The sequence below is a fragment of the Cygnus olor genome, chromosome 4, assembly GCF_009769625.2.
Source record: "Cygnus olor isolate bCygOlo1 chromosome 4, bCygOlo1.pri.v2, whole genome shotgun sequence".
In the NCBI taxonomy this organism is placed as follows: Eukaryota; Metazoa; Chordata; class Aves; order Anseriformes; family Anatidae; genus Cygnus; species Cygnus olor.
In genome coordinates, this window is record NC_049172.1 from 62,003,989 (window position 1) to 62,029,055 (window position 25,067).

Genomic DNA, 25,067 nt, shown 5'->3' on the forward strand with positions numbered 1-25,067 from the left:
CTTCAAAAAGAAATAAAAGAAAAAGGTAAAAACTTTGGGAAGGAAGAACAGAACTGAAGATGAATTCTCCTTGGTTTGCTGAGTTAGTTCTTACTCTCACAGTTAAACATTCTGCAGAAATGCTTGTAAAATTATTCCATTTATTTTTGACTTTTAATTCATGCAAAAATCCCCCTCTTTTTTAGGAAGCAGCTTATTTTCATGTCCAGTCTGAGGTTAACTAGAATGTGAAACTCAATTAACAGCATTTGCCGTTAGCAATTTTATTAGAGTCTTGATTTGACAGTCAACATTTTACATTACATCAGAAAAGGTACAAAAGTGAGCTTGAAGACAGACTCTTCACTTATAGTCAGAAATAGCCTATTTACAAGTATTAATGTATGTCTGAGTCAATGCATCTAAGCAGTTACATTACAGAGTGCAAATAAAAATCATTTCAATTCATGTAAACATTATGGGCAAGGGCTCGGGTATGGTCAAGCCCAGTGCAGGCTCCTGTATTATAGAGCAAACGTTTATCTAGAGGTGCTCCAAGTTGTACTAGCTTGCGCAGTCACTAAAATACACGGCATTACAACCTTCTGCTTGTGAGTCATACACTGCAAGGCCTCACCTTTCGCCTCAGCACCTGAGGTCAGGAGAGACTCCTTACTGCAGCAGCCTCTGGATGTTTGTCTCTATCCCAGTGGATGGCCAAGCTCTGGCCTGAGGGGCCCTTTACGAAAGCTGGAAGGCTCACACTTACTGCTATATTAAGAAGAGGATGCAACCTGAACCACAACTATGCTTCCAGTAGATATTTCAATGGGAATGCCTGAGTCAGTCTTGCTATTTTCTCTCCCCAGCTACCCACCAGATGTGTTCTTACAGATGCTGGCAATGCTCTGAGCAGCTTCTGGTCTCTTCTTGGCTCAGCTCTGCTGTTTCCCCATTAGAAGATAATAATTGCTTTCTCTCTTCCATCATTGCTTTGCCTGATCAGAGGTGCCACAGTCCCTGGGAGGAAGGGTCAGAGCCCTGCCTGGCTCTGCTTGACTCCAGGGGCTCCATTGCCCGGTAAATGCAACCTCCAACCTTCAGATGCAGCTACAGGAGGAGAAATCCCAGGCCTCCCTTATTGATTCCCCTGACCCGTACAAATCATTGGTGTCTATAACGTGTGCCACTGGGCAATATTCCCTGCTGGGGGATATTCCATGTGCTCCTGGCATTTCCCTTCCAGCCTTTCCAAGGCAGCACACTGATCACGGCAAGTTGTGTCTCCACTGGAAACTCTTTGTGCACGCCCCAGGGAGCCCTGCCCTGATGCTCTGTGCACAATGGGAGCTGCACAAGAGGGAACAAACCAGAACAAAGCTTCTGCCCTCAACCATCGAACAAGTCCCTGGCCCTCCTGAAACAGTATGCTCGTTTGCTCATGTGTGTACAGGAATCACACGTACGGCACCACCTCCTGCTACTTGGCTGTTAGTATCACAGCAAGGACTGCTGGTTATTGGCTCTGTACACCACAGCACTATTTGTCCCTCTAAGCTACGTAGCCACGTTTTTTCCAGTTTTGCACACAGATAATAATAAAAAAAATCAAATAGTGTGGAGCACCGTGTTTCACGGAGTTTCCATGCTGCTGGGGCAAAGCCTGCAGTCCTGGTGGTCAGGAGTACGTACACACTGAAGGAGCTGGACCGGCCTGGGATAAAACATAAAAATAAATAATTAGTCACCACGTGCAAGTAAAACAGAGAAATTCCACAGGTACTATATGCAACATGAAAGTCAAAGGGCATGTTACCTGTGTGTGTATCAAGTAGATGTCTTTTCTTAAGGTAACTTTTTTTAGACACTGCTGCAGAAAGGTGACTTTGGTGTTAATAGGCATCGGGGACAAGAGCAAGTGGCTATGAGGTGTAGTGAACTCACTGCATGCCAACAATGCTCTCATAGCAAAAATATATGAAAAAGAAGATATCTTTCACTGGCTACGGAATTGCTGCCATGCTCGAAGTTCATCATCCTGCTTATCCTGCGGTAGCCCCTGCTGATACCATGTACAGCTGTTGCTAAAAATATTATTTAGGATTAGATGTTTTGTTACAAGTACATCCAGTGACTCGGGTTTTTGAGTTACTTGTGGAAAACACTGCTGACACTGACAAAAACAAGAGGTAATTATCGGCATCAATTTCTATGTGGCACCAAACACCAGATGCTGAGCTGATACAGATGCACACAGTTCTGTCTGCAATGATTTCAGAGGAATTACGCTAACTTGTCCTGTCCATCCTGAAAATTTTACTGCACATGTAAATTACTTATTTTATTATTGCTCTGTATGCAAAATACTAATTTAAAAAATTGTCCATGTTGCTCTACATAGCTGTTTATGCATCTGCTAGTTAAGTGCTGACTAAAAGCCCTACTTCTTATTCTATCTTCAGAAGCAAGTTGTGAGTCTCAGCAACATACTCTTCGTGAAGTGTTGAAGGTTTCTTCGTGTGCTGCGCCATGGGGGATCTAAGTTACCACATATTTCTTCTTTCTCCCTGGTCCCTTAGCTTCTTTAAACTTAGGCTGAAATAATTTGCATTTGCTTGCAAGTCCTGGAAGTATTGGTTAAAGATTGCAGTTACCCAAAGAGAAAGCAAGTCCATGAGCATCATGATTCTGGCAGAAGTATGCACTACACTAGTGCTAGTTTCTTCACAATGTGCAAGAACCCATTAATCAGGTTCAGCAATACCTGAACAGGAATATATTACTCTGCCTTCAAGAGTAAAATCCTAGCACCACGGAAGGTATTTATAGGGCAAATGTCTCTTCCACAGACAAACTTTCCCTTATATAAAACCAATGTCGTGAACTCAGGTATATATAGAAATGTTTGGTTACTTTGGAAGGGTTCTTATCGAAGTATGACTTCTTCATTCTGAAAAGCTGTTCCTAGCAGATAAGATAAGATTATAGAGCTTTATGAGTAAAACTGGACTCTGGCTGCTTTTTTAATGTCACTAAAGAACATTCTTCCTCTGTGTGAAGGTCTCTGAACTGACACAGAAGGATAAAGGTCGTCAGGCTTTTGTAACTCCTCAGCAGGCACACAGAGATTTCAGTCAAGTCAGAACTTGGGCTGTTCTGCTTCCTGGACTCCTGACAATGGGGAATCATACTAATTAATAATACTTATCATGTCCTGTGTCTCCCTCCCTGACAAAGTATCTGGATGGAAAGGAAGCTCCAACTATAGTGAAGGAAGTAAGGACCATCCTTGACACAGCATGTTATCTGCATGCAGCCAGGAGGGAAGCTGCCTGTTTGGTTTTGATTATCCTAGGTAAAAGCCTGGTCAGATGAAGGAGTTGAAGGAGGCTGGATTGCTTCTTCTCTGAAGGCAGCCAAGCATGCCCAACAGCTGTGACCTTCTGGAGTGCAGGGCAGAAAGCAAGCTCCAGACGCAGCCAACAGGAGCTTTGCAGCACTAGTGGAAGGCCCTGAGAAGCACACAGCACACTGAAAAGGTGTGGTGGAAGCGAAAGGGGAGTATGCTCTAGTTTGCTGTAAACCAGGAAACTGATATCAAGCAGAGACGGAGACGCAGTATTAGTTTTATGTTAGCAAGTAGACACCAATGAGAATTACCTGTAATTGTCTTCACAGGTGATCGTAAAGTTTCGCTCTTCTAAGATGCGTTTTAACCTCTGTATGGAATGACCTGAGCATGACTCGCTGGAGAGAAAAGTCTTCTGTTACTTGTGTTCCTCGAGTGTGCGAGAAGCTCAGCTGAATTCAATGCTACGTCACTTTATTTCAGATAAGATTCTTAAAAAGCAGATATTAATCTGATTTGCTAATGTGCTGTGAAGCCCATCTAGGTGTGTGTTGCTTTGGCTGCCATTGGGTATTTGCCTGTAGAAACTATTTGATGTTCAATCGTTTAACTCATACAAAAAGTTTTTTCAGGAAGCTATCTGTGGGAAATAACTCAGTACTATTCACAAGTTCAGTGTACTCTGGAACTGCTCCAGAGGTGCTGGTGGCCTCCATCCACAGGAACATGACATAAGGCTCATTCAAATCTGTGGAAGGACAAAGGGATCGAGTCCTCTGTGCAATCAGAGGGAAAAAGCCAATCACAAAATCCAGCAGCTACTTCCCGAGTAGGACATAAGATCAGTGTAAACAGGCAAAAAACATGGGAGGAAGCAGGATATGATGGTCTCCTGTCTGTTTGGCTCAGTCTGCTGGATGCTGCTACTCTGTTTCGATAAGCGTCTGTTTCATCTACTTTTCCATTGGTAAGAACCCCAATTCGGTTATTTCTGTTCTACCCAGCTAATGGTGTTTCATGAAGCTTCTAGCAATGTCATACCTTTGAGATCTTTATCTTAATTTGCTTGCAATAGCCCAAGGGGCCCTCAAGTTGCATGCCAAATGTCAGAGGCAGGCAGAACTACTGCAAAAGACTTGTTACCCTGGGCAAAAAAATCATCTCTTGGTCCAGAGTACGGGACACGCACACATTAGGACAATAATACAATACTGGGACAAATCAAGGACTGTTCCTAACACATGGCATCAGCGGAAAACAGAGCCAGCTTTTCCTTGTTCACAAGACTTAGCATATCTTATCAGTGATTCAACACGAGATACAATCAGAAGATAAAAGGAATAAAATATTACCCTTCCTCTTCCTTGGAAGTAAGTTGAAAATAAAAAAAGAAACTGTTGTGAACTTGGCACGGGAAGAGGATGTGTCAGGAAGGCTGGCAGGGTACCAGCTTGTTGAAGCTGTTGAGAAGCAGGAATGTGATAGATTTGCTGATGCTGGGAAATCACGGCAAAAAGGATCAAGTGCCACGTACAGGGGAACGCATGCACAGATTACATATTCTATGTCCTTTTCTTCAGCAAAACTCTGTGCAGGGGGACATCAGAATGGGACACCAGAATATGTCTGGCATGCTGACTACATGACAAACGTGTGCTTGTGACAGACACATCAGGTTGTTTGGCAGAGAAACGCTCCTGGGTGTCAGTGCTTATATTAGGGGAGGGCTTGCAACGCTGGAGCTGGCACTGTCTGAGAGTGAGACTGCCTGAGCACGGGTCTCTGCAGGGTCCATACTCCTTCCTGAGACCACCACAGCCTCTTTCCTGACACACTTTGTCAGAACTGGTGCCTCTGGCACGTGGGGTCCTTGTTAACAGGAGAAACCACAGCAGTGCATTATAACCACGTGAACCACAGAACCACAAAGACAGGGGTCAAAAGCACCGAACCTCATGCTTGGTGCTTGAAATGTGATAGTTCTGCAGGGAATCTGAACAGGATGAAAAAGGTCACTCAGAAAGGCTCAGATGTGATCTGAGGTCACCGTTCTGATATCAGTAATTCCATAAGTATTTCAACTACAGATTTATTATTAAAAACGACAATCACAGAATCATTTAGGTTGGAAGGGATGACTTGAGATCATCTAGAACAAGTCAGCTAGAGTAAGTTGCCCAGGACCCAGTTGGGTTTTGAGTATGTCCACAGTCGGAGACTCCACAACCTCTCTGGGCAACCTGTTCCAGTGTTTGAAATTACTTTGTCAAAATGGCTCTGGTCACCTGATCAGCATATTTATACTATTTCTATGGGAAAAAAAAAAAAAAAAAGGTATCTTCCAGATGTTCATCCTTGCAAACTTAACCTGCTCTGTGCCTTAAGTGCTGCACCCGTGACAATGATCTGTAGAGCTCAGTGGATTTGGAGTAATGAGGAATTTTAAAGTCATGGGACTTTTTTAAAGCAAAAAGAATATAATTGTATCTTAGCTGTAAGCAACCAGCTGTAACTATGAAAATACTAAAGAAAACAACACTAAAAATGTTATTCTTTCCTGTAAAGTAAGCAGCTAGGAGACCGAATACAGAGCAGTTTTTCTGAGCAGGTTTAAGACAGTGTCACTGTTAGACAGACATTCACCCCTAATCATTTTGTATTAGAGTGGTTTACCTTTGGGGTCCACCGATGTCATGCATAAGCCAAATCTGTATTTCAGAGACTTTATTTGGATTTAAGTTAAAGACCTCAATACTTCCAAAAATGCTGTAAGAATGGGACATGAAACATTCTTAGTTACCTAAGTAAGAAGTTCAGAGTATGTTCCCCAACTATTACCAGTTAGTGTTGCTGTCATCCCAAGTGAAAGAATGTTAACTTTTTGCTGGATTTTCATAGACTATTTAATTACTTTGTTTTCCCCATTTTCTCCCCATTTTTATTTCACTTTCATGAGATCTTCTGAAACTGTCTGCAGACAGAAACAAGCTAAAGTTTTTCCATCTTATGTGCCTCTTCTCCTGTTAGTTTTATTGGCTACGGTTTTGGTTTGGCACAAGGAAAATTAACATGGCTGTTCTCCTGACCAGCACAGTATTCATCTTTCTGTATTACTCAAGACTACACTTCTTCCAGGTAACACGAGGAAGCACAGTCTAGAGAGGAAAAAACAGGTCAGCTCCACAAGCAGCTAGAAGTGTCACTCCTGTGAGTGTACAAACCCAGATTAAATGTAATAAAGCTACTTTGTGCAGTAATATCATTCTGGAGATCCTACCCATATACCCTCAGAAGGATTTCAGTTGGAGACACTGTATAGAAGGAATTAAGTGAATAAGCTCTACAACAGCCAACAGTTTAGATCCCTATATAAATTCACCGAAATCCCATCTGCACTGGGACTGGGACTCACTGACAAAGATCTGCTGACCAACACGCATGCCCAAAAGAAATGTGGATGCCGAGTAACTACCTGCTGCTTCTGAAAGCTCCAGCTTCTATCGATCCATTAAGCATCACCTGAACCACACCACATGCTGCTTCTGCAAACTAAACGAAACAAATGGATATTATAATCTGGCATTGCAGGCAGTGCCACATCAAGATCTTAGCTACTAGAGATTACTCTAACTTCTTTGATGTCAACAGAATGGACTGACACAAGCAGAGGATCTGGCCAAGGTTTTTACAGATGTCCATGCAAACACAAGCGTCTAAACACTACGGTAATACTGCCATAAAGCTGCATTAACCAGCCATAAATTGGCAGTCCGAGCTCGCATGGGATGGTATAACAACTTTGCTGCCATGATTTTCAGTTTTTAAGGGAGGATGCAGCTTTCCAGAGCACCAGCAGCTGCAGCTGTCTGACAGGGCTGTTTGCTCCCTCAGCAACATGCAGAAATCCTCAGGCTGCCTTAACTCGAGCAGTGAGGACGAGCCAGAACAGAGGTACCGCAAGTTTAAGGACATGCAAAGCATGCAGTACTTGTTACTTTGTGACTCACACTCTGTGTGCTTTTGCGGCTAGGGATTTTTCCCTCCAGTGGTTTTAGTAAAGCTCATCACCAAGTTTTGTTTGATTTTTAAATTACTGGATCATCTAATCACTGTTCTTTCATTCTTTAAAACTTGTGTCCAAATACTTTAAGACTATTAGGTTACAACATAAAGAACCCACAGTACTCCAGATACATAATCCATCAGTAGAATAAATTAATTTTTAAAAGCTTAATACAGAATGACTGTTCTTATCAAATCCTTCAATTCTTCTTACTTATAAACAATGTGGCTCAAACCCAGCTCTCAAGAGTTACAGGAGAGGTTAATTATATGTAACTTTCCAATGTAATAAGCATGAGTTTCAGTAGATCATAAATTTATTTGGACTACAAGGCTTATAGTTGAGCAAGCCTGACTCTGTATGGTGGTTTTTCCCTCCCAGACTCTGGAACTGTATATCAAAACTGTTTTGAGCTTGGAAACCTTATGTACGCTAGTTTACCCATGAAACAATATTTTACAGTGAGTAGACTTTTTCTTACATACACAAGAGCTGAACAATACATTGAGCTTGTTCTGCACCTGGAAATCATCTATTAATAGTTGTATCAAGGCTAAAATCTTCTGAGACGTGTAAAATTAAACTGATCCAGGAGAGTATTCTTTTTTCTAGCAGGTGTGAAATGAGCATTCTGTAAAGTGCTGATTCAACAAAGCCAGGCACACTGCTTAACTCGGATTAGCAAGGTCTCATGCATGTGACCAGAGTTGGTACATGCATATGGATGGGCACAGCACAGGAATGTTGGACGGTAACGCTGTGGGAAGATGTCCTCTTCAGGCTTATGCTGGGAAGCTGCAAGGGCACTTTTGGCCACTTGGCAAACGTCTGTGCCAATCTGAGAGCTGCTCTCAACACTAACAAGCTCTAAGATACTGTATTTTAGCAGTTTGGGCCCTGTGATTTAATTGAGGGGGTTATTATTACTGTAAGTCTTATTTGTAAAGCTCCAGCTGTCTGACACGTATTGTTCTCGACACTGGTGTATAGCCTCTGTCCACAATAAGAATGCCCAAACTCTGATGACAACTCCGGTCCAACTTATATAAAATATATAAAATATACAGATTTCCAAACCTACACTTTCTGGCACCTAATGTTACAGTCCTTTTGAACTTTTAGTATTCCACTTTTTAAGTCCGATCTGCAAACTCAGATTTTTGACAGTGCCAGCAAGTTAGTGCCTTTCAACATCCTCAGGCTAGGGGAGGTTTATTCTAGATCTTACCCTCTTGGAAGCCGTTTTCCAGAATACAGAGACGGGGTTGCTCTCACATTCACTCCGTTTTGGACAAGATTCGTAGTTGATTCCTGAGAAGAAGTACATTTATTTATAGAATAGCTAAGACTAGAGTGAGTATTGTTACAACATTAATACTGCTTTGAAAGATTTGCCCCCTGTCAAAGCAAGATGGCTATATGAGGAAATGGCTCTAGAAGGGAAGAAAATTTGCATGTGTTCGAAGGTCTTTCTCTTTAGTCACACATGTCTCAGTGAGACAGCTAGAGGCCTGGTATGCAAATAGTTCTCAGAAAACTGAGTACGGAAAAGATGTATTTCTAAAGATGACAAACAGGTTGGCTCTTGGCAAATACTTTCTGATTGTGTTGAAAAATTTAAATTTGCCCAACTTTTCCTGTAATTCCAGCCCAGTTTAGAACTTGCTAGCCTTAAGCACCAAACCAGGAATCATGCGGGCAGCAGAAACCCAGGGTCCCTCCATACTGCCCCATCACTGTGACTGGCCTATGGCCAGGACCCCTTTGTATGGGAATTCTTATTTTGCAGTTTGTCCTATTGAATTTACAGGAACCTACCAAATGATATAGATAAAGAGGGCTAGATGTAACCATTAGTCCAAGAAGCAATTTGGTGTCCTAGCAGTAGCCCAAAAGCTGTGGTTTTTTTTTTTAAATTAACCTCAGAACTAAGTATTATTTTCAGTTTCCCGTAACATGGGGTGGTAAAAATAGTTAAGGTTTTAAAATAAATTGTGAAAAAAAAAACATGTGAAAAGGGACTGTGTCTAGGTCATATACAAGAGAAAAGAATAATCTAGAATTCTAGTACTCACATTTGGTTTGCAAAAAATAGGGCTTGTTACCTGGGGCCGAAGGGTCTCCACACCACGAAACACCATCAAACATATAACCCAGCAAGGAGTCCTCCAAGGTTAGGAGATTGTGGCTGGATTTTGTGTAACGATGAGCGAGGTCATTTGTCTTGCTCCAAAACAGTGACTGTGAAATAAGGTACAATGAGCAATAACTGATAATTATACTAGAACTGGTCAGGACATTTTCCTGGAGAAAACCTGTAAGTTTTCATGCTAGTGAAGGAGTTTTAGTTTTTTACTGAAATGCTGCACGTTCCCATTAGTGGGTCAGTTCTTATTTCTGCAGTCCTTGCTCCCATTTCCAAATTTTTTTGGGGGTGGTTGCTTTTCATGGAAATGGATGCGCTCAACCTGGAAAGTATTTTGAAAGAAAAGTTCTGAGTAGTTCACATAGCATATATATGCAATTTGTTGTGTGCTTCTGAACTACAGGTGGAAGATCAGCTTTTTGGAATCAGCGTCTCTATACCAGCAGGGTTGTGTACTCCTTACAGAGATCTGCATGCCCAGGGAACAGGGATTAAGCTCTGTAGCTTAACCAGGATGACCCTGGCAAAAATATCAGTCTTGTCAATCTACAAACACCCCCAGTTCCTACAGAAAAGATCCATTGCTCAGAGCACTGTAGAGATTTGTCCTTCCACGGCAATCCCTGTTGTGTAGCCCACCCAGCGTCACGTCATTACCTTGTTGCAGGGTATGGGATGACCTGCCAACTCCATTAAAGGCTGATAATCTTCTGCGGTAGTATTACAGGGATTCTTGTAAATGAACGCATATTTAAACGATTCCCATATTTTTAGGCAATCCGTATCTCTGCTGAAATATAAAAACATAGTTAATTAGTATTTATGAGTATTTATGATCGTGACAGGATCTGTTGCATTCAAACACCATGGATAGATTTTAAAAGAGTTCTGATCGTGCTCAGGCATCAACATATATATTATGCATTAAAAAGTAGAGTATTTCAGTGAATTGAGCATAAACCGAGGAATGAGCAGTTCTAAAACATCTCTCCCCTGCATTTTGTATTACTGATTACTGCAATACCTGAATGCCCTCTATGTATTTGTCCCTTAAAAGAGTGGTGCTAACAACTAGGAGATCAAATTTCTTGATTATTCATACTAAATCATGAGAAATAAATGTGGCAGAATATAGCAAAATGTGCCTATGAGCCTCCCTGCTGAGTGTTTGACCCTACCAGAACAGTATCTATAGCTTTATCTAAAACATAAGCAGAGGTCTGGATATTTTGGACCTGATATTTTCAGTTAAGGGCTAGCTTGCAGCTGTGGACTCTGCTGGAGCCACTGGTGATTTGCACACGTATAGGTGAGATCTGAATCAGGTGCTCACTCCTCCAGTGGATTTTTTTCAGTCTCTTTGTGATCCTCCACTGTGTTACCAGCTCTGCCCTTTCTGTTCTCCCTGGTGTGAGTCAGGAATCCCCCTGAACTTACATGGGAAGAACGAGTGCATGCCAGGACACAACCACAGCACCTCGGTCTACATCAACTTCTTAGCACGTTGCTTCATCAGCCCTGGAAATAAAGCACGTCTCTGCTGATGGAAACAGAGCTCCTTTTTGTAACACTGAGAGGAAACTGGCTGCACACTGCTGACAAGAAATCACCTCTCTGCACTGAAGTAGAGGCACACTCCCTGAAGCTGCAGCATCTAAGGCATGGGACTGCTCAGGACATCTGCTTTCTTGTGCTTGTAGGAACGAATGAAAACTTTCCATTAAGATTTTTAGGTAATTCCTAATTATTGTCTGCCTACTATGTGTTTTCCAGGCTGTCCCCATAGGTACAGGTTGTGCTGCTGCAATTTCAGGCCCGTTTTGAAAGCCTGCCCCTGGGAGTGACAGCCACCCAGCCATTCTGCAGCTCTCTTCCCTATTCTTTATGTAAATTCCAGAAGTTGACTGCATCATCCTGCCGTCAGCATGCTTGAATGGAGCTATTCTGGCTACCCGAGACTCATCCTCTCTTCCTTCACTATTTGTAATCACCTCCCAGGGCGTTCCCACTGAAAGCTGTCTGAGCAATGGCCTTTGTCTTTTGTGAAGACACTGATGCCTTCAGAACATTGCAAAAATAGCAGGGATCAGTTAGTATGTGGCACACAGCTGCAGGCTTCATTACCTGCTGGCATTCAGGTAACAGGCAGGATGTGGAACTCGATTAGTCTTATAAATAGTCCTGAAGGGATTAAAAGAACAGTTCGGTGGCAGTTCATTGAGGATTTCAGAGCATTTTACAAGTTAATCGTCACTACAGTTGTGTGAACTCATTCCCACTGCTTAACTTGATCCTGATTGCCACTGAGTGCCCGTTTGAGCATCAGAGGGGTGAAGGGAAACAGGCGGCTGAGCCTAGCCTGGGGGACCCAAAACCCTTTCTCAGCTCCCAGCCATCTCCTTGCTGTGCTGAGATGTGTCTGCATGTCAATGCTCTTCCTTCCACTCCTAAACATTATGGAGAAGAAACATCATGCACAGGGAAAGTCAGAGGCTGTTTGGATGTGTAAAGAAGAGCTACAGCACCTGGCAGCACCACCTCGCAGTGGTAATGCCTCTCCTCGACATGCAGCAGGGGCCTGGGCCAGTATCACCCCGGCAAGGACCACAAAGGATCCACAAGGATCCACAGCAAGGTGTCCCGGCCTTCCTCCCCTTCTGCCTTTACTCATTACATTAGCATCGTGTGTGATATTGTTTGGTTCAAACTAATTAACGTGGCTTCTCACTCGGTGCTGGTTTGATGGCAGCGGTAGCCTGTGTCCCACGACGTGCTCCCCGCCCTTCCCACATGGCTACCGCCATTCTGGTTTCACAGCTGGCTGCCCTAAAGCCTTTACGACACCTCTTACGTTAAAGCTAGCTGCCCATTTGCTCCACAGCTTTACCTCCACAGTGTGTTGATTGCTGTGCTGTCGCACTGTCACGTCAGGGAGCGTTCATGTGTTTTACGGAGCAAGGAAACCAGCATCTCGTGGGCCACTCCAAACCCAGGGAGCTGCGTCAGCCCAGAGCAGGGGGCTCACGAGGGGCGACAGCACGGAGCAGGCAGCCGCCCCTTTGCACTGCAGTCAACGGTATCATAAAGAGAACTTGTAGGGCTTGGCAGTAAGCACTGCGACAGCTCAAAGACATGTATATGGCTCGCAGTTTCTAATCTGGCAGGTCATTTGTCCTCCTGGCAGGACTCTGTTTATTTTTTTTTTAAGTTACTCCTGAAATCTGACAGATAAAGCAGTGCCAAGAGCCACAGCCAGCCACCCGGCCATTTATTCTGTCATACGGCAAAGTTTTGCGAGCTGGGTTTCAGTAGACAAAATATTTCTCAAGGAACCACAAGAAATCCTGGCTTTTATCCCAAAGGCAGAGAGGCAAATGACGGACACATTACAAAGCGTTTCTGCTCCTGGCTCTGGCGATGACCAGGAGAAGCATGAAGCAATAACCATCGAGGTGATGCACGATCCAGCCCAGACAGCTTGCTGAGTCACGAGTCCGAAGCAGGCTTTCCCAGCACTGCAGCACACCGAGCTCAGCACTCGGTGCCGTGTGTGGCTGCCCCGATGTCTGGGAGAACGGCGTTAACAACAAACCTGGCAGCGCTGAGCGAAGCTACGTGTAACGTCACGGAAGTGGCAGGGCTTAGCCTTCAAGTGAGGGAAGCTCTTCTGCGGCTGGTAATGAACGGTAAGGTATGAAATGGGCTTTTATATAAACTCGGCGATTTCAGCATTGTTTTGCAAGTCACACCACAGAACGTCCAAGTAAAAAAAAAAAAAAAACTACCAAAGCTAAAGAGTATTCCATTTTCACTACCCTTGCACATCGACATGTATATTTGTACATCTGTATAAAAATAATTCGTTGGTTTGCTTTCGGAAGGTTAGTTCTCATACAAAATACATAGAACCTGTACGTAAACCTGTATACAAAATACAGGTTTTACCTCGCATCTCAAGAGCCTACACAGAGTTTTGGTTTTGGCTGATACGCAACAGGCACTGAGAGAGCTTTATGATTTGTTAATCCCAGCTCCAGGAAGAGATGGAATTCCTTCCAGCCTCACTGCTGATAAAGACAAGAGAAATAAAAGAAAGAAAATATTTGTGTGGAGTACTGTACTTAACTCTCATCCAGCAAAGGTAAGGGTAGAGACGTGCTGAAGCTCAAGTCCTCCTGAAAACCATATGAGAAGTTCGCTGGCACTTGGTAGGCTAAAAATTCTAGCAGGAATGCCTTCTGGTTGAAACGAGCACATCTTGCTTGCCAAAAAAATGCCTGAGTAATAGACAGTCCTCTGAGGGCTGCTCTGAGCCACTGAGGGGTGCTCTCAAGGAGCCAGCTGGACAAGCACCGTTGGCTTTCCCAACGTGCAGAGCTTTACCTGCCTGGTGCCCGCAGCCCCCGCTTCCCTCTCAGAGCATCCCAGAGGAACCAGGCAAGGCTTGGGGCGAGGAGCAGGACTCCTCAGTGTACAGAGCCAGGTGAGAAAAGAGGCGGGCAAGTTTTCAGGCTTGGAACAGCGAAAGATGTCGAGATGCTTCTGTGATGCCCGGTGTTGTGGGGAACACCCACGTAACTAGCTGACAGCTACCTGACTTGCACTTTCAGGAGGAGCATTTAAAAAAAAAACCACTCAGAAAGTGACGGCTGCGATACTTAAGGCTGCTTAGGAATTTTCTTACAAACGTTTTCACCAGGGAAGTCCCGATCCAGCACATCTAAGACTGTCACGTCAGTGATATCCTCGCTGGGAAGTTCTCTCACAGAACAGATTCATTTCCTTTTCTGTTTGCTAAAGAAGAAAGGAAGGGTGAGAGCGAGCACCAGGAGCCCGTGGGGAACGTGCTCATGTACCACCCTGCTGCAGGACCCACGTGCTTTTTCTGTTTTGGGAGGTTTTTGTGTGTTTTGGATTGCATAGTAATTCTGCGTCAAGCAAATATCGCATCTTTATGTATTTATGTTTGCGTAACGAATTTCTTCCCCCCAGGCTAACTTTGTTTATACTGAAATTTTTAAGGCTTTTCTTGTGTTACAGAATCCAAAAAAAAATAAGCTAAGTTCAGTAACTGATCAAATGATTTTATGTGCATTTTTTCCCAAGATTTTTAAAATGAACATAGTTTGGGAAATGCTGTTAAGTGTGAAATAATAATTAACAGGGAACACTGAAACCTGCTGTAAGCTCAGGAACTGACCCTGTAGCCCTTTCTCTGGATAGGAGGGTCTGCAGAACTGGGCCTTGGGACTTTTTGCAGAGAGAGGGTCTGCATCCTGTACTGAGTACAGCAAGAAACGAGGGCTGAGATACCAATGCACAACACCATTAAAGCTCCATTTCCTTCTAAAATCCTAATGCTACGTATATGGCAAAGCATATCCTGCATTTTTCTTTGTATTTGGGTAGAAGCTGCATTTTCTTCCCATGAATTTGAGTATTTCTATCCATTTACTTTTTTATGAACAGCGTATTAATTTATCGAAAGGAAGCTGGGGCCAAGAATATTTCCGTTAGCAGCTGTCCCAGCAGCCAAACTTTAATGCGTGTATTATAAAACTGGACAGCTTCTGCATCACTGTCTCCTGCATGTAAGTACATCGGTCTGGCTAACCTTGAGAGCACTCTTGCACTTAAAGGAATAGGATGGCATCGAGAAGTCTCAATTAATATAGAACTTTTATTTTCTTTACTGTGCAATTGTATTTTATTTTTTAACTGGACATGACAGAGCAAATTCATCTGCAACTGAAATTGATTTAAGTGGTGTAATAACAGGGATGAGTTTCATCCCTGGTGACTTCAGTTACAGCATGAACAACATCTCGTCTTCAGTTCAGCACTGGATGCTATATGAAGGGCAGTGTTTCCTTGAGCTGTGCTGCCTCTAGTTTTTCACTCAAAAATCTGAGAGAGGTGCTTAAAGTATGGGACCCACATTAATTTACAAGTGAAAATGATTCCCAGGTGTTGCTCTGGAGAACTCAGCCAGTTCTGCCCATATTCTCCAAATCTCCTACGAGGCATGAGGAGCTTCCCTGGTGAGACAAGGTCACCCATGTGGTCAGAGGTGGCTTCCCAAGGTCCTGAGTTTCCTTTCTAACACAGAACAACGTCTTCAGGCCATAAACTGAGATTTTAATCGTGGTCTCTGTGGTGAGGCTCTGAAGGTAGAGCTGGAAACAGTCCCCAGAGATCCTTTCTATAATTGGTCTTCGCAGGGACGAAGCCTCACGGGCCAGGCAATCGGTGGTTGCAATTTGCAGACGAGGTCTGGGAGGCTCTGGCAAGTCAAGCTGGGTCTCACCTCTGGCTCCGCGTTGCCTTGTGCATGCACTTACCCCAGAGCCCTCCTCACCTGCTACCACTGCCAGCTAAAATAATAACGCAGGTATGCACCTGAGCGCTTAGAAACGTGGCTCTTTAACAAGTCAGTGAGAAGTTGTGCGGTTGGACCGAAGCTCCTGAAGTGCATCAGAACAGTTCACGCTGTGCTCCAAGCGCAAGGCACCGTCTTCACCTGTGAAAGACTGAAACCTGGCTGTTTCGGAAGGAGACTGCACACCTCTGGAGCTAAATGGGGTGGCAGTATTTCCGCATCAGACTTTGCCTGCTTATCTGCTTCCCTGCCTCTTTTAGGTGACATGCAGCAGCTGGAGACAGTGTGCAATTTATATGTTCATAGTTTATTTTTTCATGTGAGTAGCTATGTCTACGTGGTCAGAAATCATGCAAAACACACCTGTGATGAGGGGAAGCCCTCTGTAACCCCAGATCCTTTTGCTTCCTTTTTTTTTTTTTTCCCTAAATATTTTAGGGCTGCCCCTTCCCTTCTTCCAGCCTCACCGTGTCCCACTTTTTTGGGGCCGCTGCAAATCCCAGCCCAGGCAGCTGTGGTTGGACTCTCCTGCAGCCTCCTGCAGACAAGGAGCTCAGGCAGGGTAGGGTGAACACCGCCATCCAGCGGGAGACCTCGATGGACTCTCTGGAGCAGCAGCCGGGTTCAGCTCCAGCTGGGCACATCTGCAGATCCCTGAGCCAGAAAATGTGCATACATCGGATCAGATTCGTTACTGTTGTTCGAGCACCTAAAGTCTCCCAGCAGATATCTTGGTGCTAAAAATCAGGCAAGTGGGAACTGCGAGAGGTCAGCCCATGCACTGTCAGAGCTGGGGATGTGAGGAGGCTACCACCTGCTGCTTTTAGCACTGGGGTAACACCAAGGGAAAAAGTTACCAGGGCAAAGAATGAAGGAAAAAAATCATGGGAGAGCTGCCAGCCTCAAAGCCTTCAATGACCACTAGCATCCCGCTACCCACTTAGCTTAATTATAATTGTCTGTCACCTCAGTGTTCGTGGTAATTGCTTTTTTTAATATGACAGTGACGTAAGGTGGTGGTTGGTTTGTTGTTTTTTTTTTTTTTTTTGACAGCTTGATTTTGTAAGTATTGCTCTCTGTTAATTAAACAGCTCAAAAGCAGGTAAAGAAAGCACTGGAGAAACTGCCTGGGAAAAGAGGCAGGCATCCAAAACCCTGCCTCAGGAAGATGACATCTGGAAAGGCTGCCTCGAGGCAGAGCAACTGAAGTCCCCACAGCAAAGGTGGGGAGCCTAGAGGTCTGGAAGAAGTGCAAGCTGAGATTTCTCCTGGGCGTACCTCAGGGCTGGGTATGTTCACGGACACGGACTGACCGGGAACAAACGAGGGCTCCTTGTCACCCCAGCCCTTCCTTCTGGCAGGAAAGAGAAAGCTGCAAGGGCAGCTGAACGTGCGGCTTTGGTTTGTAGCTCCCGCATTATTTTATGCGTGGTGGGAACTGGTGCTCCTGGATGACACAACGCCTTGCCACCCTTCCTAAAAGTGCTGAGTCAAGAGGTGGCAGCTATAACCAATTAAAAGTTCATCTACATATATATATATATATATATTTTACCAGTCAGATTTCAGCCTTCCCAGGTGAAAAACCACGCTATTTAAGCAGGTGGTGTTTTCAGCAATGCTCAGTAACCTGGATGCAGTCTCTAGAACAGCAGAAGTCTCACCTGGGCTGCATTTTGTCAGAGGGCTGCAGTTACTCTACCGTTTAAGCTTCCAAGTGAGGACCACGCCATCAACAGATACAGAGCCAACAAACGTAAGCTGGCAGCTTACCCCTTGATAAGAAAGCATATTTTTAGTATTGCTTTAATGTTAATCTTGGGAAAACACTTCTATGAGGATCTAAATAGAAGTAAGCGATAGCACGGAAACACTCAGTGGTTTAACGCAGCTGCAGAAGTGTTTCCTGTAACGCAAATTTGCAGTACATTGGGGCCCCTAAAACTGCTGGGATGCGGTGTAAATGCCGTAAGTCAGGAGAATTCCCTGCTTAAAGGGTGGCACGTGTCAGCAGGACAAGGACAAGGGCACAAACCAGACTTATTACAACAGTGAGTAAGCTCCTTGGTAATATCTTACTTTGGTGTCATCTCCCGGGAAGACAGACTGCATAGCCAGCATCTCTTTTTACTCTCAGACACTTGAGGAAGCTCTCCACTTGACCCCAGAAAGGAAAAGGATCTAATCCTCTTATCTCTACAGATAAACAAACGGGTATTTCCCCACGGTGCTCTGAGATGTTCGACAGCTCTGGACCACACCTTGGCAGTGCCAGCTGAACTGTGCCATCAGGAAGCCACCCCCGAGCTTGGCTCTTCCCACTGGGAGCTCTACAGGCGTAGAGATCCCAAGCACAGGGTGCTGGGAGGGAACAAGGTTTTCCCTTTCATCAACAGCAAGGTCTTAGATCGGCTCAGCCAAACACACGGTAATTTCAACCCCAGTGTGTTGCTAGATTCAGAGAGCCACCAGGCATTGCTCTGCACAGTCAACTCTGTAAAATCGACAAACAAGGGAGGCGGGAAGGAGCAGGCAGCTGACTCACTGAATCGCTGCATAAAGCTGCAGAAGAAAGCAAAGGTGAACAGTGGTTCATCAACAAACACTGATTCATTTGTACATGGCTAGAAATGATGGCCTCTTTGGTATCGGTAGGGAAAACCAAAGGCTAACACAAACGTGAAAGATTATTTGAAATGCCACCGAATCTTGCATTAAGAGCCATGAAATATCTCACCACTGTTAAGTAAATGTAAGAAGTTTGGGTATATGAGAGATATATAGTCATCACAGCGAATAATGTAACTAGAATTAGGTATTGAACACAGGCAGATGAGGAAACACGGCTGCCAAAGCAACAGCTGAACTCAGATCTCAGCAGCACGGCTGTACCTTACAAGTACGTTGATGGTGGCCCTGGAGAAGAGACACTAGAGAGATGACAAGGAAACCCAAATGGAGCCCTAATTTGTAGCCCAGAATAGTCAGGGAAACTTGCCTTAAACAGCAGGAGGACACATTTACAGGATCGATAAGGGAACCAGTAACCCTACCTTTAAGTCTTAAATACCCATTTGTGCCTACTGCACGATATACCCCAGTTCCCCAGAAAAGCTCAGTAGGCCATGTGGAAGTGTACCTCTGACCGGGGTCAACCAGTTGTTAACCTCTGTAATGATTTTACCTCAGTTCCCCAGAAAGGGCCGAAGTCACTCCTATACAAGTCAGGGAAAAACAATTGTAACAGATCTTGTTATAAATACTGAGGGCTAGAAGAAATGAAAAACAGAACTACAACAACGGCTAACAGAGAACAGGTATTAAAGGCAACACACTGGCATATGAAATAGGAAGGGAAATACTAAAAGCGTACACCAAAGCACTGTAAGAAATGTTCTCACTCATCATTTTAATGTTGGCCACCTTAACACTGAGAGACAAAGCAGAAGTACCAACAGATACCAACACCACTGCTGCTACAGACGAGCCAAGCTGTTTCTTTTCCTATTTACCTTGCTGACCTCTTGAAAGCCTAAAAGCATCATCAAAGGAGTCAAAGAATAGGAGGGTACCCCTTAACATAAGGCACGCCTTCGTTACGAAAACCCAAATCCCGGGTAAGTTTGAATATAACGTCATGGTTACATAAAATAAAGCGAAGAATATCTGTGACATTGAATCAAAGCATAGCTGTTGTGAAGTGCCGTGCTTGACGTGAAAGTGTTAACAGTCAGCAAACGAACGCAAGGAAATTAAATTAAAAACGCCTAGCAAAGTGTGAAGGCGTAACACAAAAGTAAGCATACAAAAAAGAATTCCTCCCTAGAAGAAATGATGGTGCAAGCGTGATAGTATCTAACACAAACTCATGGTGCCATGGTTTTTTCTGACAAAATGTATCACCACCTCCACAGCCTGCAAAGGAATGGAAAGGAACAATGCATCCATGATCATGCAGTCAGAAGACAAAGCTCTCCCGAGCGTGCGCCAACTTTTACTAAATTTAGTGGAACTGCACACCGTTGCAATTTGTTATAAGGGGAATTTGTGGCCAAGTTTAGAAACAACATTATTTTCCCAATTGTATTGAAGGGGGGTGTCTATGCTGTACGTCCACACAACGTTTCACGAACCTTTCCATCTGCATCTTCATCACAGGGCTTTGCACTGCAGTGCCAGACGTGCGGAGATGGCTGGGTCTGCACAGCCACATACGCTACCTACATGGCTCCTGGTCCACGTCCTTGTTGCTCTCTCACTGGCAGAGGTCAGGCAAAAAATGAGCTGGCTTGTCTCCAGCCATTTTGAAGTAGTAGGTGCTTGCAGGCTTGGCTTAGCTTGATTGAATCAGACGGGTAAGTGATGGCAGATCCGAAGGTGGGGTAGCGCTACCTGGGAGTGACAAATCTCTTGAACTGCAGATGTAAGACGAGTTTACTTACAAACTGAAAAAGAAGCACTGTTTGTGTCTCCCAGACCACAGTCTCCTTACAGATAATGTTTCTTCCCCCCTCCTTCACAAGGTCACAAAGTGCTAATCGTATCTGAACTCAGCCTGCCAATTCAAAGAAGGGGCAAATCAAACCGGTGGGCTTCACAGCAGAAAGTTTTATGCTATGTCTGTAGCAATCTGTTCTCCCCCAGCAAGCAAAAAGGTGCAAAGCTCCTCAAGAACACCTGCTGAGCCCAGGGCGATGCTGACCAGAGCTGCTCTGCTGAGGGACCCGGCTCTGCCCAGCTGTGAGAGCCGGGCTCCACAGAGCACGGCACCACAACACGGGATCTGCACTGGCTGCTGGAAAACCACTCTGATTTCACCATCCCTGGCAATGTGTATTGCGTGAGAAGTGGAGTTTGAGAATTGTGAGTGTTCAGGTAGCCAGAAGAGGGAGCCTGTCTTCCTGGGAAAGAGGACACGAAGCAACTTGAGGTCAAACCCTTCCCTCAGCCAGAACTGCCTTTGGCCGTTACTCAGACGAAACTACAATGCATGCCAGTGGCCGTGGCGGATGAGCATGGGAATTCTGCAAGAGCTGTGGAAACGCAGTTTGCATCTGTTGTTAATGCTGAAAAAAACAAGACTACCAAGCTGTGACAGACTATTGCTTTAGCTCTGTCTTTTGGCAGCAGCCAGTATTCTCAGGGAAGCTGAAGAGAAATACTGCTCTTTAATGGGAACACCTAAATGCGCAGCTCTGTGTGCAGGGACTGAAACCCCTAAAGCCTGCCCCTGTACCCCCAGCACTGTTTCCTAGACCTGGACCACATGCACAATGAGGAGCGTTTGGTATTCCCTGCCTGTTTCTCCCAAACTTCGGCGCAACAGCAGTTGTACTCCGGAAGAATAGCTGAGGAAACTATGCGTATAAATGACTTTTGAGCACCGTGTACACCTCTCTGCCAGGAAACACGTGATAGGTGAGCATCACGAGGACAGCAGCAGCAGAAATACCGAGGATTTTATTGCACACAGACAGCTGCACAGCCTTATCACCAAGAGGTGCTGTATGAAGTACTTAGGAGTGGCTCTTGAGCAAGCAACTGCAATAAATACAGCGCCTGAATGTTTTTATGGTTTTGGAGAATATGCAAACCGATGGGATAAAACCTGAATGCATATGAGGTGCTTATAAACCCATGCCACAGACAGCAACAGTCCTTCCAGGAACCTCACTGACGTTGGCTCCAGGCCCTGTTTCTAATCAGAAAAGATAAGAGCATGAAAGGAGCCAGCTGACTGTGCTGTGTCCAGAGCACCACCAACGTGAGGGGGTGTGCAAAAGGCACCTCTAGGATTAAAGCTGCCCCAATGGTGCAGGTGTCATTCCTTGGTGGCATGTCCACAGCCTTGCCACATGATTTATAGCACGCTGTTGCAAAAGCAGAGCCAAGTGGTGACTACAGACTCGTGGCCCCCATCCGTGATGCCTAAAAATCAGAAATACCATATTAATGTGTTGACAATCCCTCCCCCCCCCTTTTTTTTTTCCAAAACCAGACAGCTATTCCAGTTTCAAAATACAGCATTCCAAAATATAGCAATAGCCACACTTGCTAACTACTCCAATGAACAGACTGCTACTTTCAAAAAACCGAGAACATTGTCAAAGACGTAACTTTGATGTCAATGGCTTTGGTATAAAAAAGTTAAAGCATGAAAAAATGTACACGAGTTTACTAAAAGCAGAGCTTTTTAAAGGAATGTGCATGTTGGTGTTAGATTAAAAGGGCACGAACAGACTATGGACAGATTTATCAGGAAAACAGATTTCTAACCATGGCAGTGAGGTTCCCGTAGCAGAAGTAGCCTAAGGCTACAAAAACCCTGGCTGAGTATAGGACACAGCTTGAGCAGCTTACAAGTGTGCCTGAGCTTCTTCAGTTCCATGTTCCTACTCCGTTTCTTTGATTAAGTGCACCAAAGATCCCACGCAACAGAAGATCCAAGGCCTACATTAGTGATGAAAGAGCACGGGATGAAAGACAGAGGGCTCTCTGATGTGTCCTAACGGCACTGGCTTTATTGTCAGGAAGTGCCAGCGATGAAAGCAGTTAAGTTGCATTACAACATACACCGACCTCAGTAGGATCAGAAATGGGGAATATGAGGTTAGGTACCCAGAAAAGGCAGCACCTACTTCTCTGTGCAGGAACCTCCTGAACATTTTGGGTGCATGTAAATGAACATACTTTTTTCCATTTTCAGTGCTCTCTCCGATAGATTTTACATTGTTTCTTTAAGAAAGTGAAAACAAAAACAACTAGAGAAGTCACTGAAGTCATTGAAACTATTAAGCATTGTTGGACTAGGCACAGCACAAAATGTTATGCCTCGAAAAAAACAATCTTTTAGAAAACTTACAATCATGCGTTTGCAATTATTTCAAAAGTGTTCTTGAAAAAAAATAAGCAAATGATTCTCTTCTGTTTCAGATTCAGATGGTTTTGTGAATGAAAATGTAATAATTTCACATTTAAATGTTGAGTCTATCCTTTAATAAGTTAATATGCACTTTTAGAAACCTTTATGTGACTTTGCAAAGAATTCAGGAGCTTTTTAAATTTTATTTTAGAAGAGAAGCCACTTACCTACACTGCAGCCGCTCAGGTGTTTAACATAAAGCATGCACTTAAATCTCTGCGTGCTCAGGCCACGATTTTCCATCTGCCCATTCCCCTCTAAAGCTGAAAATCAGCTTTTTCATACAGCCCTGAACAGAGGAACCGAGGAGGAGACCAAATCCAAGCAAGTTATGTACAGCTTTGTTTCCATCGGCTCAGTGTCACAAACATGAGAGGTGACATTGCCTTTTTGGAGCCCAAGAGCAGGATGGTCCTGTCACTGGGCTCACTGTGGCGGAAACTTCTACCAGAGGCTTACTGAGGGCACAAACAGGGTGGCTGATGCCACAAGAAACGAAGAGAAGCCCTGGCTGCTCTGTAACCTGTCCCAAGGTGCTCGGCATCCCCAGTGCCCACGGGGAGCCCAGGGCTCTCCTTACCTTGTGCGCTGCCTCTCACTGAGGGGCTGGAGAGCAGAAAATCAGCTCTCAGCCCTACTTGCTGGCAGGGACCAAGGAATCCTCCTCCCTGAGCAGCTCAGGGTGTGAGGGCACCTGGGGCTGCCTGCGTTGGCCATCGTACTCCCGGCACTCCTCGTGAAGCTGTGCCCCGTGCTAAAAGCATCTGTTTCACATAACCCTAATACATTTCCCAACACACTTCTAACATCTCTGTCCATCCCATAAATACGTGACAATCCTTCTCCTCCTTCCTGGGTAGTTTTGGCGGTGTGAACGCAGCGTTACACACTACAGGACGCTGGGCAGGTCGGATTATCTTCTCCACACTCCGACCTGTTATAACCCAGCTTCTGTTTCAGCTGGCTTTAAAGGGGTGCCAGTACGTGTCCGTGGGCGCCTCTTGACCCCGGATAATTACAAATATTGTCCCTTCTGCAGCTCCCCACCACCCCAAACCCGTCGGGTTTGGCACCACGCCGTCACCACTCACCCCAGCGCCGGGTGCCGCTCGGCCAGGTAGCTGTAGCACCTCCCCAGCACGATCTCCCGCAGGCTCCTGGCGGTGCCCCTGTCCTGCCACCTGAGCGGCTGCCCGCCTGCCGCCTCCCTCCCCGGCATGAAGACGGAGGCCAGCACGACGGCCAGGACGAGGGCGGCCAGCAGCAGGGCGATGCCCGCCAGCAGCACGCCGCGCTGCCGCCTCCGCGACCCAGGCATGGCGGCGGGAGGCAGGCCCTGAGGGGCAGCGGCTTGGAGGCCCTGAGCGGCAGCGGCAGCTGCGGGAAGCCGCCGGCCAAAGCCCCCCCTCCGGCCAGGTCCCTCCGGGAGGCGAGGCTGGAGCCCCCGCGGCCCCGTCCCGCTGGTTTTAAGGGCGTTGTTGCCGGCCCCCGCCTCGCCTTTCGCCGCCCTCTGCGCGGCTCCCCCCCGGAGGTCGCCGGGCTGTGGGGCCCGAAGTCGTCTTCCCCGCGGCGTCCTCCGAGCCCTTGTGGCGGTGCAAAGCCTTTTGCGGCCACCCGCCTTGGGCTGGTGTGCGAATAAAGAGCGAAATAAATGTGTTTCTAAACACTAGGCGTTTACAGCAGGCGACTAGTGACTTTGCGGTTGTCTTAAAAGTACGGGGTAACTCATCAGCAACCAACGGGACGCTCTCTGTCTGACCCTGCAAAGAGCCTGGGCTCAGCTGGCACACGAATTTCTGGCAGTGTGTCAACTGGGGTGTCTGAGGGAATCTGAGGGAATAACCTGCTGGAGCAGACAGCACTCAGTCCTTGTTCTCCCCTCCACACAGCACAACTCTGCTTCCCTAGTCAAAAGCCAACATAAAAAGGCTAAAATCTCTACATCTAAACAAAGTAAAGTACTGGATGTCAGCATAATGTTAACTACGAATCCTTAATAATTGCTTACAAAGCATCAGCTTTAATGCAAGAAAGGGCTTTTGGGACAGTTCAGAACCAGGCAGTTCTGAAAGACCTGAGAAATGCTCTAGCCAAGCCCTTCACTCTTAAAGAGTATTTAAATATATCAGCTGATTTTCTATTTTTTATTTTTTTTCTTATTTTTGACCCATCCAGTTTTCAGAGAAATGATGCAGACCTTGGGAGGGCTTTTCTCAGAACTGAAATTTC

General features: G+C 45.2%; 1 protein-coding gene across 3 annotated transcripts; it reads right to left on the bottom strand.

The window, feature by feature from the left end:
* Positions 1-247: 247 nt before the first annotated feature.
* On the bottom strand, positions 248-24,585 carry CD38 (CD38 molecule). Of its 3 annotated transcripts, none has more exons than XM_040557201.1 (8): positions 23,930-24,585; positions 10,195-10,327; positions 9,497-9,632; positions 8,620-8,702; positions 6,801-6,877; positions 6,002-6,094; positions 3,640-3,726; positions 248-1,693 (listed from the first exon to the last, which is right to left on the bottom strand). In XM_040557201.1, the coding sequence occupies exons 1-8, from the start codon at positions 24,154-24,156 to the stop codon at positions 1,612-1,614; spliced, it is 918 nt and encodes a 305-aa protein (XP_040413135.1). In that variant the 5' UTR covers positions 24,157-24,585; the 3' UTR covers positions 248-1,611. The 3 variants fall into 3 exon arrangements, with proteins under 3 accessions (XP_040413135.1, XP_040413136.1, XP_040413138.1); XM_040557202.1 differs by having other exon boundaries at positions 10,195-10,324; positions 23,930-24,520; XM_040557204.1 differs by lacking the exon at positions 3,640-3,726 and having other exon boundaries at positions 23,930-24,525.
* Between the last annotated feature and the right edge of the window lie 482 nt (positions 24,586-25,067).